The sequence below is a fragment of the Tachypleus tridentatus genome, chromosome 6 (assembly GCF_004210375.1).
Source record: "Tachypleus tridentatus isolate NWPU-2018 chromosome 6, ASM421037v1, whole genome shotgun sequence".
NCBI classification, from domain to species: Eukaryota; Metazoa; Arthropoda; class Merostomata; order Xiphosura; family Limulidae; genus Tachypleus; species Tachypleus tridentatus.
In genome coordinates, this window is record NC_134830.1 from 62,778,152 (window position 1) to 62,796,347 (window position 18,196).

Here is an 18,196-nt window from a genome sequence, read left to right on the forward strand (position 1 = left end):
TTGTTGGTAAAAGAGTAGCCCAAGAGTTGGTGTCGGTGGTGATGACTAGCAGCCTTCCCTCTAGTCTTACACTGCCAACATAGGGAAAGCTAGCGCAGATATCCTTCGTGTAGCTTTGCGCGAAATTCAAAAAACAAACAAACTTTTCAATTAATGTAGCGTTTTCTGTTTAATTTATTTTTGTTTCGGCTTGTTTTTTTTTAAAGTTATAACAAACCAATATACATTTAACAAACATGTATAACATTTGAGCTTGTTTTATATCCACAGTCATATTTTTCAAACTATTCGAGGTTTAAGAAAAGAAAGTAGTACGGTCATGTTTATGAGCAATACTTGTCTATGAGGCCTTAACAATGTCTAAAGAGCATTTATTTTGTGAAACACAATATAATAATAAGTAGATATTAAGAATATTTTGACAAAATACATCAAAATTGCAATACGTAAAATTAGAGAGAAATGTTACGAACATGCTTTACCAATTAATTATTAAATATTTGATGGATATTATAAGTGAAATGAAGAACACGCAACAATGTGAAAACATTGAAAATGGGATTTTGTTTGTCCTTTGAAACGCGAATCCCTGATTTTGGAATGATAGACTAAAGGAATGATAGAGAACACCACCAGCTTTTTTACCAAATAATTAGTGTGACTATCCTCGCATTATAATGCCCACATGGCTGGATGAGCAAGTATGTTCGACGACGTGTTTCGATTTTGCGACCTGCAGGTTGTGTGTCAAGCGCTCGAACAAGCAGGTCATTCCAATACCGATAAGTAGGCGAATAGAAAATAGAGCGAAACGAAGAAACTTTAGCTTAGTTTGAAAAGTTCAACTTCCGTGAGTAGCTAACGGCATTACTTAGGAAAATATTATTAAATTTGTTATTGTACTGTTTAATTCAGCATTTACTGCAGATCATAAATATAAAATAAAATATTAGTGAACATGCATGTTAACTGAGTTTTCATTCACGATGTATGGCCACCTCCATCCTCTAGTGGCACAGCGGTATGTCTGCGGACTTGCAACGCTCGAAATTTGATTTCGATACATGTGGCTGGCGGAACACAGATAGACCGTTGTGAAGCTTTGTGCGTAATTTAAAACCAACAACAACAACAGTGTTAATATTTTGCGTATTCAATCACGTTATGTGTGACCGTTAATATCCGTGAATATTAAAACATTATTAACAAATGTGATGAATGACATTCGTTCTCTGCTGATTAAATCTATGAATCAAGAATATAAACACTGAGAGGTAAAAGTCCAATATTACATAAAGTAACCAACTCAGTCAGTTACTGATATTTGAAAATGAATACGTCCGAATGTCATCTAGGCTCTTTCCTTTTTAGTTCTCCGTTGAGAATATTCTGATCGATAGTTGCCAAAGAGGGATGGTTGGCTGGCAACCAAAAAGCCATTGATATAGACGCTAAAAAGCTATCTCATCAATAAAAGAAGACATAATTTTAGTAATGTGACTATACACATTCGCTTCATGCACTCAAATGATATAATAGTGTGACGTCAAGAATTTCGTGTTGTATTTTTTTTTCTTTCTGAATTTTGAAGGGTATTAGATTTGTTCCGGTGACGGACCCTGTACTAAGAGTGTTTTTAGTTTTTTGTGACAACATCGCCGCTACATGGCGCTCTACAACTGAGCTCGTACAGAGCTGATGATAACGTCACGCGCAGCGACGTTCGCTACACGAGAGAAGCATGGTGTTTCTCTCTGGCGTCAGAAGTATATGTAGTGAGGGTTTATTCGGGAATGTGATTTTTGAGGTGAATCAAGTGTCCCAATTCAAAAATCGTGTGTTTATTATTTATTGGCTTGGGAGGAACTTTGTGCACACAAATTAAAATCGTTTTATATCCTCATGGTTACTCGTTAGCTAATAACTCGGCGCAGGATTCGCAACTTTCTCACGAAATTTTCAGCACAGAAGTGAACGAGTAAAATCAAGATATATTTTTCTCTGCTTTCAAAACAATGGCCGTGAGGCTTTGGTTCGCCCAAGTTTCGGCAGCATCCCAGACTGAGACCGAAACATGACCACAGCGCTTCGCTGGTTAAAAGGATGGCGTGGAAAAGGGGATAATCCGGAAGACAGCCCGGACTCTCGGCGGGCCCTAAACGCTGAATCTCATTTCGGTTCCCCTTTGCAACATCGAACCACTGTGGTAGAGAGGGTTGAACTTTGCGATGTCGAGAGTGGTGATCGACTTAATCCTAACTCTGACCAATACCAAATCGAGCCCCGTCTTAGTCTGTTGGGAAAACCAGTGACTTCTCACCATCGACCTCGAGAAACACGCTTCCGGAAATTTCAATGTATCATCTACAACTTCCTGGAACAACCCCGGGCACGTAAAGCTGTTTTCTACCATCTTCTAGTGTAAGTTTCTTTAAATAACTATTTTTAAAGTTCTAAGTCGTGTTTCCAGCACGTGTATAAAATAAAAATAGACAGCTTTTTTTTTCCTTTTAGTTGTTTTTCTTTCTTGTTTGTTTGTTTTAATAATAGCGCCTTAATTTCAGAAAACTTACAAGAGTTACATGAAAGTAAACTGTACGTGATTGAGATTTGGGTGTTTTCGTTGAGAAAACTTGAGGCATTGGTACTCGTTTAATAAGGCACAATATATTGTGTTTAACATAACGAAGATTCTATTTTTATCATCAATCGCTCTCTGATGTTGATGCTTCAATGACAAGTTTTGTTTTTGTTGCATTGTTTTGTTTTCTATTTCTGCTTGTATTCGCCATTTTTCACTGATACCTCAGTGTGACTTTGCTCTTGAACAAACTATTCAACATTTCGATAAATTTCACCTCAATTAAATAATTATATACATTTAACATTCTAATTACAAACATTATGATATATTGATTGTGTCGTTTACATCACTACTAGAAATGCTCGTTGAAATTATATTCGCCTCCAGTGGCACAGCGGTGTACGTCTTCGAGCACACACCGCTATAAACCGGATTTCGATACCCGTGGTGGGGAGAGCACAGATAGTCCCTTGTGTAGCTTTGTGTTATAATTCAAAACAAGCAAAATTATGTTCTTAGTGATATTTTACCTCGTATAGTCTGATGAGAACCAGTTATGTTATGTCAGTCATAAAATTCTTGTTTCCGAGAGTAGTCTATTGGCGCCTGAAAGATTGATGTAGGTCAGTCAGTTCTGTGAAATGTGATAAGGTCCGATCAATGCTATTATTACACGTTTATACTTTATAAAGAAATATTTGGACTGGAGATAATCAATAAGTAGTGAGTATCGAAGGAAAAATGATCATGTGGAAACTAAAGAGTGTTGAGATTTGAGGTCAGCAAAGTCAATTGTGAAATACGAGGTGTCAATATTTCGTTCTGAATGTTCCTATAGATATGAATAGCTTCCAGACCACATATTTACATCTTTTAAGAATAACTCGTAAATTAGTGTCTGGTTTTCTGTGTTCAATAAGAAATAAAAAACATGGTCAGTTTCTTTATCTTAACGCAATCAACTTAGAATACTACTATCGGTTAGTATTGCACAAGTTTTCTTATTATTTTGATAAATATCACATTTGAGATTAATTGTGAAAAGAAATACTGAAGTCCGGGGTGGATTTGGGGGGAACCCAAATGTGTAATTATCTCCCGATTCCCCGAATTCACGTGTAATGTTCTTGACTACAGCATTTATCGCATAAATTTTGTTCATTTCGTTTATCCTTATTCATATTTTTTACTGTTAACCTTCTTTTCGTTTTGTTTCGTGAACTAATGCCTAATTTTCGTGTTATCACCTTTAACTTGCTGATTATATCCGTAGGATCTGCTCGTACAAAGTTTAATAACGTAAACTGCCTTTGTATTCTCAAAACTGTTGGTGTGGGTATTAAAATTTTAATTTAATTAAAGTTTTCTTGAGAATATATTTTTACTTTAAGTGGGTGTCTCGTCATCACAGTAAATTGCCTTTGTTATTCTTCAGGTTATCATTTTGTAAAGGATAACCGCCTACACATACAGGTATATATATGTATCTATGTGTATTTTAAACATACAATACACGTGAATAATTGTGTAATAATAAATTGACATTTTTGCTGCCCTGACGTCATAAAACGTGCCCTAAACATATATCCTGAATGTCGTGGAAATATAATATTTACTTGTCTACTGATGAATATTTCCTCTTTATATAAATCATTGTTTCAAATTTTACTTGTAGTTTAAACAACTACTTGTAGTTTATTTTGGTCCGTTAATTTGTTCTCATCTATCTAAATATATGTTAAAATCCAGAGTTCACGGATCCAAATTCCCGATGTAAAATTCACTGTAATTTCTTCTTGCTTCCTTCACTTTGTTTAATAATGATTGATAATTTCCGTATAGTTAGGTAAATCCCGGCATGGCCATGTGGTTAAGGCACCCTACTCGTAATCTGAGGGTCGCTGGTTCGAATCCCCGTCACACCAAATATGCTCGCCCTTTCAGCTGTTGGGACGTTATAATGTTACGGTCAATCCCACTATTCGTTGGTAAAAGAGTAGCCCAAGCGTTGGCAGTGGGTGATGATGACTAGCTGCCTCCCTATAGTCTACACTACTAAATTAGAGACGGCTAGTGCAGATAGCCCTCGAGTAGCTTTGCACGAAATTCAAAACCAAATCGTCAGATAAGACCAGTAAAATAATAATAACAGGATCTTGTCACTTAACTCTAGATGATTCTACCGTTAGAAAATCTTTTTCATTTTATATATATTTTCATATGGTGTTAATATTTTTGCCAATTTAAAGTTTATAAAGCAAATACCTGTATTTGTGATGTTTTGAATTTGCTCTAGACAGACATGAGCCTAGTTAGGCCTACGCTAAAGAAAATTGTGCATTATAGAGACACTGCAGCACTTCAGTGTCTTCATTAACACCGAATAAAACTTAGATTAAAAAAACCAACAAAAACATATGTCACTCTATTTATTTAATAATAGATAAACTATGAGATAAAAATGTTATATGACAGCGACTATAATCCATTAATAATTTATCATTGGATAAAATAAATTATTTTGCCTTTGAGGTTTATATGAAACCTTACGAGTTGAATTATATCTTACCTTATAAGCACATTAGACAAACATGTCATAGTATCTTATACGATCAACTAATATTTTAGACAAATTTTATCTGTGTTAATTTTAACTCAATAGAGTTATAAATGTCCTCACATGAATTGCATCTTTATCGTTCTGCCTATAACTAACTACAGAATATGAGTTCAAACTGTGAACGATTTATGTTTATACTTTCACGTTTCATTTTCGAAGTATTGAGAAACCAAGCGTTTGGTGTTTTAAATTCATATAAATGTAAATTATTAGTTCCTTAATGGCTCTCATTGTTTCGTGGAAATTATGTCTGGTGATAACATCAGAATACGTAGCGCATGTTGGGCAAAGTAATTATCATGCGTGTTCGTGCTTACGTTATCTAGACAGCATTTTTTAGCGTAAAAAATATGGACAGCTACAAAAAAGAAAACAAAAAGCAAGCTTGTATATATCAAATAACACATAAATAAAGAAACCTTGTACATCAATATTCTCAAAATTATCATAAATGTGCTTCATAATTATTTAAAAACCATTTATTATGAGATGCACGTTTGGTGATTCCTGGATTAAAAAATCTATATCAAACGCTGAGTGAATCATTGATACAGAACACTGATTGCTTAACAGCTTCATAAGGTTTAACTGAATACTGAATGTTTGCTATGGATGTCTTTCGATTTGTTACTGATCGTGTGTTTTTAAATTTGAGAAATATGTTTTGTGAATTTATATACAAATTTCTTGAGCTAACTACACTCACTCTAGGCATAGTGCTTAGATTGCATGCTAATTTATTTTACCAAGATGGTGCATTCATAGTTCACACCGAAAACGCTAAACGACAATAATAAATATTGATTGAGAAAAAACTCAGAGTTGTTGTTCTGAATTAAGCACAAAGCTACACAATGGGATATATGCTCTGCCCACCACGGGTACTGAAACCCTGTTTTGTAGCGTTGTAAGTCTGCAGACGTTCCTTTGTCCCACTGAGGGGTAGGAACTTCGAACTCCAAATCTGGTAAAATCAAACTGGTAATATTTTAAATTTTCTATAATAATTTTTGTAAAAAAGAATAGAACATTTCTTACGTATTGTTTAGTGATGGGTTTATAGTCTAATTAGGTTTATAAATGTTTTTGTTTATTGTTTTGTATTCTTTAGAAATTTCGTTAATTATATAAGAAATATGAGAAGCTGACAGGTAATCATATCGTGATTTTCATTTAAAATGATTGGTTTTAACTAACTTGTGTTTTCTTAATTATCAAAACGTCACAGAAGTAGAAACTGTTTTCTTGTCACTTGAGACCATTATCAGTAACTGGAGTGCAAAATATAGCTTCAAAAACATCCTGTAAATAAAGACATTTTCTACGTTACGGTCGATCTTTATCATTTCTATTAAGAATAAAGTAAATAGTGTAAAGTATAAAGCACGAGCTATATAGAAAAGTGCTTAAGCAGTCACCAGGATAAGGAAAAATTATATTGTGACATTGTACTTTCAAACGTAAGTTTTATCTTTGGATAACTGTGTGAGTGTAATATTACGACAACAATAGTTTGAAAGCCAAACTCTTAAATACTTTCAGAATAAGGAACAAACATGCGTAAATGTACAAGAACAACAAATCCCATAATCTGAGTTCAAAATTCAAATTTGATATATCAAAACGAATCTCTTAAATAACACGATAATATTGTAAGTATTAACTGCCAAAACAGTAAAGATACCTTACACTCATAATACGTTTGGGAACATAAACGCATCTCTAACTTCTGCATAATAATAAGCTAGGTAGGAACCGGAAAAAAAATTAAATTTTAATAAAAATTATAATATCAAAAAACAATATCTATTGCGTTTTAGTATTGGTGTAAGATACAAAGACAATATAAAAAAACCCTTGAATCACCAAATTTTCATTTCGCTAGTTCGAAGTTTGTAGGGATACAGCTATTGTCAAACTTATAATTCATCTGTCAAATCATTACATATCTCTGTGACGTAGATTCAGTGTAATGACTCTTTTAACAAACTGATGCTTGTTATCAAGAGACGTGTTATTAACCCAATTAAAACTGGTTATCAATGTCCATTTGTAGAGATTTTGTTTTCGTTAAGAAAACCATTAAAATCTCGTATCAGGTAAATTGTATGGATTAAACTGGAGCTTAATTAACATCAAGAAACAGTGACTCAGGAGATTAAAAGTTCCGAAAATCGTATTGAAGGAGAGATCAAAATGATGTTTCATGCAAGTGACGGTTGTAGCAATATACATGTTTCCCTACGTAGTTAGTACAGTAAAACTCTGGACCTTATCACTAGTGAGTTCTTAAGATAAGGTTATTCAAAATCAGATCTTAAACTTCACAGATTATGTTACGGTTTGAGACCACAGTAGTGTTAAAAGCTGTTACGTTTATCTTAATATGAAATTATCTGTGTTTGTTCGTCTAAAGCGTTTGCTACTCAGCTACGTGTAATCAGAAAATTTCTTGGTTGTCCAGAAGAAACGGTCACCTTCGTTAGACTGTGAAACAGTCAGTGTATTTTATGAAATCTTCCCTCTTTGGGTTATCCATTCAGTTCATTTTTCCACGTTTTTTCTTTCTCTATTATTATTTTGAAAACAAATATTCCCAGGAAGTCAAAATATATTAAAAGTTCTCGGCTTTTTTTTTTGTAATTTTGTAACAAAACTTATTAGTTAATCAAACACTGTTACGTAATATGTTTTAACTTGCATGACTTAAAGATATGCCCTTCTTCAATGGCTCAACGATAAGCCAGTATGCTTACGACGCTAAAAATCGAGTTTCGATACCAGTTCCGGGCAGAACACAGATAGTCAACAGTGTAACTTTGAACAGCCAAACCTCGGATTGTATTTGTAGGTAAACGTATCTTGGTGAATGTTGGAAAAATATGAAGCCAAGAAACTGTGTTTTGAAAGCAAAAAAGGTTACTTTTATGAAGTTATCTCTGCTTTATAGTTTTAGAAGTATGAATAATGTTATTTTACACACCCAGAATAATTCTGTTCGTGCTTAAACGTGTATGAACTGGACTTTAATTAGTTCAGAATGAATACTTGTCTAACGTTTGGTTGTAAGCCTTTAAATGACTGTAAAGGTAATGCCAGCAGGTGATGTGTAAACCTTTCGTATATACATTTCATTACGTAATATAGTGAATATGTGAGGTTAAGTCGATGCCTGTATTTTAATGAATGTTGCAGTTTTTGTTCATCATCTTGTTTCTTAGTTTAAAATTTCTGATTGGTTTTAAGCAGCATTTTCCAACAAAACGCATAATACACAACTGATAATGTTACTACGTTAGTTTGTGTTCTTCAATTACATTTAGTAGTATTTGAACGCGTGAATTAATTGAACTATATTGATTTTAAATGCCCCAACACAATAGCTGAGCGGTAAATGTAGTTTGTAAGCTTACGAGGATAAAATTCGGGTTTCGATACCATGGTGGGCAGAGCACAGATAGCCCATCGTGTAGTTTCGTGCTCAGCATAAACAACAAGAGAAGTATTTTAATTGAGAAGATAAAACAGTCATTATTCATCACATTCTTATAAAAAAATATTGTTCAAAGACACAAGAATAAATGCCCAAAGTTCGACTCTTTTATCCCTTTGATAAGGGCTGTTAACACGTTAAACTCAGAGAAAGAGTTGTTTAAAAGTTAAGACATCTAACCGTCTAGAAGTTACCGATTTTTCTGTTCTTTACTGTTTTAGGTTTTTCTGGTTGGCAGTCATTGGGCCCTACTTCTATTTTAGTAAGAAAGAGTTTGGTAACCCTTATCAGACCCCATAGAGCGGCATTTTATTATTTTACTTTCTTATAGAAGAACCTTCATTAATGTGAAATAGTCCAGATATAACTTCTTTTATTTGTTAACTGAATCGTCCATATAAATATACATTTCACAGCTAAGGTTACAAAATTAAAAATGTTTGCTTATAACTTTGCTCCGTAACGAATATTTTCTCAGAAAGTGCATATTATTTGTACGCAGGTTAATGATTTACAAACATTAAAAAGTCACCTGACAAGAGTGAAAACTAGTGCCTGTAAACCTCGTGAAATATAATAAATTATGTCTTGGCTTAAATTATGCAGTGAGCCGTTGATGGTCATTAAATCGTGCACGATATGATAGCTTCATAAACAAAGTTTTCACAATTTCCTTATAATAGAACTTTCTTCCAACTATTAATAAACCTTCTTTGTTTTTTGTTGGTTTGTTTTTTTTTTAGATAGTTACGTCAGACACTATAGGATGGAAATCTTCAGAGTTAGCACTAACTTCCTGGTACTAAAATTCTCATTAAGGTCAGCTCTCATTTACCGCCTAGCTCCACTTTCGTAATTCTGAGATTCTGTTCTTTTTAGGCTGTAACAGTGATTATATTGCCCTAAGCCGAGTTGTGATAAAGCACGCGGTGATTACATACATACTCATCGTATCTAAAAGCTTTAATTTCGTATAATTATGTCCGACGTCCGAGGCGAGAAAGGCCTTCTGAGTTTCCCTCAAGGTTTACTGCTTAGAACTCTATTTAAGGGTTTAAACTATGTAAACTTTGGATATGACATTACAGCTATTACAGTTTTCATAAGATCTAGAAATCATACCTTTAATATCTAAAACCAAACACACTCACACGAACACACTTTTAAGTGTGTATGCATTTTGTAATTTCTCAGGTAATTTTGGAAGGCATATAAACATCCAGACCAAACACAACTCCAATCACATTTTAAAATCATTACAAAAGTAAACAGGCCCGGTATGCCCAGGTGGTTAAGGCACTCGACTCGTAATCTGAGGGTCGTGGATTTGAATCACCATTACACCAAACATGCTCGCCCTTTCAACCGTATGGGCGTTATTATGTGACATTCATTCCCGCTATTCGTTGGTAAAAGTATCCCAAGTGTTGGCAGTAGGTGGTGATGACTAGCTGCCTTCTCTCTTGTCTAACACTGGTAAATTATGGACGGCTAGCGCAGATAGGCCTCATGTAGCTTTGCGCAAAATAAAAAAAAAAACAAGTCAAACAAAACGAAAATAAACTTAATTAAATAATTATCCTTATTAAAGACACTAAACAAACCGTAGCCTTTCGTTAATGTGAATACAAACTCTTGGTAATAAACATCCTTTACTGGAATATTATGTTTATACATATATGTATATACACACACATACCACATATACATATACCACATGTTGAACTTAATGGAAATAGTAGAAAAAGCAAACAAAAAACATCCAACTTAAAGCTAGAAGAGATAAACCTTTGCTTCCTAGTGTGAACTTTTCATCTCTAATTCCTTCTGCTCACTTAAACCTTAAGGTTAAATAATTGTTTCTTATGATTCACCTTGAAGTTGCCGCTCAATTAACTTAAATCTCAAGACTAAACAGTGTAAGCTTTTGACCTATGTGGTGGAGTCACCATCTCACTAGTCAAAACGTAAAGGCTAGTAATCTGTGGTACTGTGCAAGTGCATTACTAAATAGTCAGCTATACTTTACTGTAGGTAATTGGATATCAGAAGAAAATGATCTTTGAAGAATAAACCAAAGCGAAACTGAACAACAGCCTAGGCAATGGTATGTTACAACAAATAGAAAATAGTGTTTATCATAACACAACTGGTCGTCCTATTATTCTTGTTTAGCAGTTACTGGAAATTAAAAAAAAACACTTTTTGCACTTGACAAAGACTTCATGAGTTGCTTTATATGAGACTTAATCGTGCAAAACGTCAACAAAGCTCACTTTTCTACAATGCGATGTTACCCATCATACTCATTGTATGTACTTAGCAGAGTAGAATGTTTTTTGTCACCACAACTTTAGGTACATTCTACTTGTCAGTCAATGTATTACAATATCCCGAAAAGGCAAGTATAAGATGTCAATGTGTAAATTGAGCTCTGGAATGGTTCTCGCAGTGTGTAACTTTTCGTGTTAGTGATTAATGTATGGTAGGGCTGAGTTGATTCCATTTTTGTTTCCTAACGATGTTAGTTAGCTGCTAAATATATGCACGAGAATTTTGAAAAAAATTTAACTAAACGTACCTGATTTGTGATAAAATTGTTGGAAATTAGAGAAAACTAGCGCAGACATCTCATGTAGTTTTGCACAAAATTCACAAAACAAACACAAAACTATAGGATCTGGGCAAAACACAAACTACAACATAACCAGAACCATAAAGACCAAACCTAATTGTTAACAAAATAATCGTGGTGTTTTAAAAGGCAAAAATTAGACTTTTATAAGCAAGCTAATGTTTTCAGTAGCATCTGTGTGTGTATATGGGTAGACACAAAATGGTGGCTTGTAGTGAAGTTAAAAGGGAAAAAAAACTATTCTCGTCCTTTCTCTTTCCATAGTTTACTCCACATGAATAAAACAGGTATGTTTATTACTTTTGCTCATAATTTAAACTAAAAAATGTTTGCTTTATCCTAAACACTATGCTCCTTTAGCGTAGGTTTGTAGAACTTCATTCGCTAACACTGCCTACTTTTGGTTCTATAGCTACGTAAAGTTTAACAGAAAATTTCAGTAATATCCAGTACCTCCACATTTTGTCTAGTAATAAAACATTGATTCAAGTATTCCTCTTCTTGGTGGTATTAATATGAATAAGAAAGTTCTTTGTATACACCTTTCCAAAGTTTGACTAGAAAAAACGTAAAATTTAAATTTACTTTCAAAATAATCCGTATTTCGCCATAATTCCCCATAAGGAAACCAACTCCAAAAACACAAGAAAGCTAAGTGCAACAGTAAATTTTGGACTTGCGATACGAGCACCTAGTGACCACAGTCAGTGGATCGTATTTTATATCTCGCAGATTTTACGATATTTACTAATCCTAGCAATACCAGCATAAAGCAATGAAACCACTCCGTGTTTAATTTACCAAGAAAGTTATTTACTTGTCTTTACTTGGTAGTAAATATTCGTTATTGGAATAATGCCTCGTAAATAAAGAAAGACATCGTTTGATAGGATTAAGAGATATAATCATTCTTGTTCTCAGAGTTCATTTCGCATAGCTCAATTCAGAACCAAAGTACCATCAGGTGTCGCTGCTGTTCTTGACTCTTTCTCACACATTTTCATATTTAAAGGCAACACAATTTTCAATGAAACATAATCTACTTGATGGTGTGTACGAGGAATTATCAACGTCTGCATACCACTTCCCTGTATGAACTGCTTCCCTTTAACTCTGTTTAAACACTTGTGGTTACAGTGTAAGTGACACGGGTGGCGTTTAAACAATTGTGGTTACAGTGTAAGTGACACGGGTGGCGTTTAAACAATTGTGGTTACAGGGTAAGTGACACGGGTAACGTTTAAACAATTGTGGTTACAGCGTAAGTGACACGGGTGACGTTTAAACAATTGTGGTTACAGCGTAAGTGACACGGGTGACGTTTAAACAATTGTGGTTACAGCGTAAGTGACACGGGTGACGTTTAAACAGCTGTGGTTACATCTTAAATAACATGGGTAACGTATAAAGATACACGAAATATATCCAAAAATGTTCGAGTAAAACACGAAGCTAAACTTTCGCTTCAGCTTAAACCGTAGGTGTAACTTGGTAATCATAGAAAAACAACAGAACAACGTAATATTACTTACATTGCATCATATTACTCCTGTGCTGTAAATCTGAACTTACATTCTATTTTGTTTCACTCCTTATTCATCAGCGAGTTACACTGAGCAGGTTGTGGTGTGCTGAGTTACAAGCTACGATAAAGGTAAATTATATTTTACGATATATGGTAGCTGGTTTCTTTTGTTTTTGGGTTGGGAACACATTATTGGGATTAGTGATGATTGGTTTGGTTTGTTTTGAATTTCGCGAAAAGCTACACGAGAGCTATTTGCGCTAGCCGTCCCTAATTTAGCAGATAAGACTAGAGGGAAGGCAGCTAGTCATCACTACCCACCGCCGACTCTTGGGATACTCTTTTACCAACGAATAGTGGGATTGACCGTCACATTATAACGCCCCCATGGATGAAAGCGCGATCATGTTTCGTGTGACGGGGATTCGAACCCGAGACCCTCGAATTACGAGTCGAGTGCCTTAACCACCTCCACCTAGCCATGTCGGGCCCGATTAGTGAAGAAGTGGCTTCGCTGGATAACGTACTCTCTCTGATGTTCAGTCAGGTCACAGTTCTTCGTTTTGGTAGGTGGGTAGGGGTCCTGTGACTTCTTTGTTACTGATAATATTACTTTGTCAGCAGGGTTATCTTGTATATAAACAGTAGCGGTGTAGTAATAGTACGTGTATGGTTTGAGATTACAAACTGGTGTATTGACCTCTCATCACTATCGCTTCCTGGTGGCATAGTGGTATGTCTACGGACTTAGAACACTAGACACCGGGTTTCGATACTCGTGGTGAGCAGAATACAGATTGCTCTTTATACAGCTTTGTATTTAACTACAACCAACTTATCGCTATAAATGAAACACTGTTTCTCGTTCGATATAGTATTGTTCTAACTGCAGTCTTTATCAACTTCAATTAAAATGGGCCCGACATGGCCAGGTGGTTAAGGCACTCGACTCGCAATCTGAGGGTCGCGGATTCGAATTCCCGTCACACCAAACATGCTCGCCCTTTCATATATGAGGGCGTTATAATGTTGCGGTCAATCCTACTATTCATTGATAAAAGAGTAGCCCAAGAGTTGGCGGTTGATGGTACTGACTAGCTGCCTTTCCTCTAGTCTTACACAGCTAAATTATGAACGACTAGCGCAGATGTTCCTCCTGTAGCTGTGCGCAAAATACAAAAACCAAACCAATCAATTAAAATGCATATGCTTAAAAATATTTCAGTTTAGAAGTAAACCTAGCAAGTTCTTAAATATAATTAAATAAACACAAATTAAGCCGTGTTCCGTTCTCTTAATGTATTGGAAGTTAATTAGCGAAGTTTCAACCAAATCATGAAACATAAATACTCATGTAAAACGTTTTCCTGAAGGAAGTTTACGGTTTTTATTTACTTAATTTAATGCATATGATACAATATATATAAAGAAATGTCTATGTGTAATATAATACGCATAGATACAACATATATATACACATGCATACAATATGTGGCAAACTAACAATAGCATTCACATAGTAATTAACGGTGAACAATATTCATTGTTATGTTTAAGTATCTACTAACGCTAGTAGTTACTATTTGATGCCAACTGTATGTAATGCAGTATAATACAGTAGAAAAATATGATTGAACACCAAAAATACTTCTTCTGCTACTTTACCAAGTAGTATCGGTTATAGTACCATCTGTGAAATTCCATTAAAACTGCCATCAGATGCACATGAAAAGTATGTTTGACTAAACCTAGCAGAACCTTAAAAAGTTTCTTTTCTCACTGCATGCTCTTCAATGTTCTTAAGGACTGGTCAGACCCCTAGGTGTGATCTATTATGTTCATGCGACATTAGTTTGGATCTATAAATTGGTAATACCTCAAAAAGAGGTTCGTGGTTCATCCCGTTCTCGAAAAACTCATCAATGAGTAACGCTTTAGCTTGTTAGTAGCTATCTTCAGAGCAGGCGATAATTCACTTTTCTGAGCTGTTGACACACGAGATAAACCCATCTCCGCCAGATGAATGTTGCTTACTTTTACAGTATGTGCATATCTAAATAATACAGTATTCACCTGGCTATGCCGGGCCTCGTTAAAGGGTTAGTGGTTGATGTGCTCTCGAATTCAGGGTCTTGGGTGCGTCATAAAATGTGCAATCAAATTTCGCTATTTGGAATGACAAGAGTTGGCGTAGATTCCATTCATTTCTCACCTTCCCTGTAGTTTATCAGTTCTGTATTAGGGACGTCTATTGAAAGATATCAGTTTGTGTAGTTTTATTCAAAATTTCTAAAACAAACAGTTTGTTTTACGTAAACAATTTTTACCAAATAAATCAACTTCTAAGCAATTATGTATGTAATATAAAGAAAGTTTGCGAGTTCAAATACTTTCATCGAACGTGCTTGCCCTTTCGGCCGTGAGGACGTTATAATGTAATAGAAATATGTTTACCCACTGTTTAAGACTTAACCTATGTTTTGCCCGTAAAACTGGCCTGGCATGGCCAGGTAGTTAGGACACTCGACTTGCAATCTGAGGGTCGCGAGTTCGAATCCCCGACCAACCAAACATGCTCGCCTTTTCAGCCGTGAGAGCTTTATAAAGTCACGATCAATCCCACTATTCGTTAGTAAAATAATATCCCAAGAATTGGCGAAGGGTGGTGTGGACGATCGTCCTTTACTCTAGTCTTTCACTTCTACATTAAGGACGGTAAGTGCAGTTGACGCTCGAGTAGCTTTGCACGAAACTGTAAAACAAAAAAAAAATAACCACATTTTTCTTAATCAGTATTTTATGTGAATGGTGGTAGCGTTTCGGGTTTATCTTTTATATGTCACAAAGCTCTTATTTTTAATAATTCCCAACCTGATATTAATAAGTTTGTTTGGAGAGCGGAATAGAACTAAGGTCCTTCAGGTGAATAGTATTATTTGTGTTTGTTCATCAAAACTAAACACGTTTTTTGTATAGTAATTTCCACTTTGATTTGTGTATCTTTGGGCGGAACATTTACATGCGTCAACTTTAAAGGAATCTGAACATATTCCTCTTAGATGTCAGGTGGCAGGAATCTCAATCATCAAACATATGGGTGCAACATAAATATTTGTGCAGACAAATCTGCAGTTCTCTGATATTGAAGATTAAATGTATTTATTGTACATGGAACAAGCTGTCACGCATGTTTGTTACATCGCTTCTCGATCGATTTTATAATGAACCTCCGAGACAACTGGAAGATTCAACCTTAGTTTGATCGATCTGGACTACGTAGTATAGTTATATCAAAAGTTATTTAAATCTAACCAGTTAAGCTGTTTTTAAGATACTTAATAAATTTCGCGAAGGCTTGTTTTATTGTAAAACTCTCCTTTCAAGGATTCACGACCTGAAGAGTTACGCTGTGTAAAAGTTTGTTTATTTTAAATCTTGCGCTACATGAGGGCTATCTGAGCCAACCTTCCCTGCTTTAGCAGTGTAAGGCTAGAGGGAAGGCAGCTAGTCATCACCACCTACCGCCAACTCTTGGGCTACTCTTTTACCAACGAATAGTGGGATTGATTGTTACATTATAACGCTGCCATGGCTGAAAGAGCAAGCATGTTTGGTGTGACGGGGATTCGAACCTGCGACCCTCAGATTACGAGTCAAGTGGTCGTAATCACCTGGTCACGCCGGAATTCTGTGTAAAAATACCCATAGACTTTATCTTATCGTGTTAGTCAGCAAAGCAATATGTAATCCACATAGAAGCGTATTCTTTGATAGATTGTTTAGGCAGAGTATTCATGATGAAACTTTGTAGAATGTGAAGACACAAGTATAAAGGACTTGAAGACGAAAGGCGAATGACTTTCGAAATGTCGTCCTTTACACTTGTGTCTTCACAACAGGCAGTTGCCGTCCACACTACAAAGTTTCATCACATAGAAACAGTTTATTTTTAATGTAGGGTTTTTATTTAATAATAATATTATTAAAATAATATAACACTTCATGACATCTTCTTCAGTAAAAAACGTACAAATATAATTTTAGTTCTATGACTTACGTAAACTGTTTTTATGAAGTAGAACTAGCCACTGTTTTTGAAATTTTGAGCCCCAGCATTTTTCATCTTGGGTTTTATGTCTATATGAAAATCTATTTACTTCTTAAGGTCAAAACTCCCCCCCAAGTACCTTGATATTATGTTGTTTCTAACGTTTTGTTTCAATGTCCCTTCATAATATCTTGTCCCAGTAAAATTCATGCAATAAAAATACTTATAGCTGTGTGATTTATGTACATTGTTTTTATGAAGTAGAACGAGTTTCTGTCATTGAAATATTTTAAATTAGGTACTTTTAATAATAATTAATAATAATAATTTAATAATAATTCTTTTATATAAGAACATCATGTTGGGTTTTATGTCTTTGTGAATAACTGACTGCTTCTTGAAAATGAAACAATTTGTTTTCCATAAATCTCAAAGTTATGTTAATTCTCACTTATTGTTTCAGTGTTTTGTTATAAATTGTTTGTTTTGAGGTCTAATAACGTTACCCTGACGACAGCTAAACTATATCGATTTATCGTGAATGTTTCTCATCGATCTATAATATTACTCATGTGATGGTTTAAATCGAATTGGAGGTGCTTTGAAATCCTCAAAGATGTAATTAAGGTTGATAAATCAGACACTACACTGCACTTAGGCATGCACGCAAGCAAAAGATTAAGAATGAAATTACGTGTTGAAAAACAGCAATAAGAAATGCTGTTTAAAAACAAAATTTGAAATCCATACCATTGTCCTCGACGTTGTTGCTGGTTATTGTTTCTTACTGTCTGAGATTGCAGTTTTCCCGCAAATAAGATATCATAGACTGATGGCAACGTAAATAAATACTCACATATTTTACAACAAGAAAAAAAGATGTGTATGTGTATATTTCTCTCTCTGTATCTGTTTACTATGCTATTGATTGCTTGAATAAATGTGTATCCTTTTAAACGGAGTATACATTTGTTACATTAATGATCCTTGGTGCACTATTTGTACATAAACAAGTGTGTAAAATACAGAAGGGTGAGTAAATGGTTTTAAACATTGAAAAATACATTGTTAAAGGCTTGAAAATAGTTTGTGAATAGATGATAAAAAGGATGTATGAATATGAGTAAACTGATAGGACGTGAGAAAAATGTTTAAAAACTATATTAAAGAAAAGATGGGTATATTATTACAACTGTAAACGAATTTACAATTAATTAAAACTATAGACGTCACTAAAAATCTAACAATATCAAAATTGTAATTATTGCAAATAATTATATGTTGTTTGTTA

General features: G+C 34.6%; 1 protein-coding gene across 9 annotated transcripts in view; it reads left to right on the plus strand.

Annotated features, from left to right (window-relative positions):
- LOC143252676 (potassium voltage-gated channel subfamily KQT member 1-like) overlaps positions 1-18,196 on the plus strand; it is a 286,359-nt gene that overhangs the window by 153,719 nt on the left and 114,444 nt on the right. For 5 of the 9 annotated variants that reach the window (XM_076505176.1, XM_076505179.1, XM_076505180.1 and 2 more), the window contains exon 1: positions 1,703-2,421. The exons of 3 other annotated variants lie outside the window; for them this stretch is intronic. In XM_076505176.1, the coding sequence (XP_076361291.1) occupies positions 2,075-2,421 (347 nt within the window). In that variant the 5' untranslated portion in view covers positions 1,703-2,074. Of the gene's footprint in view, positions 1-1,701; positions 2,422-18,196 lie in introns of those variants that run through there. One more of the 9 variants, XM_076505181.1, reaches the window with a different exon arrangement.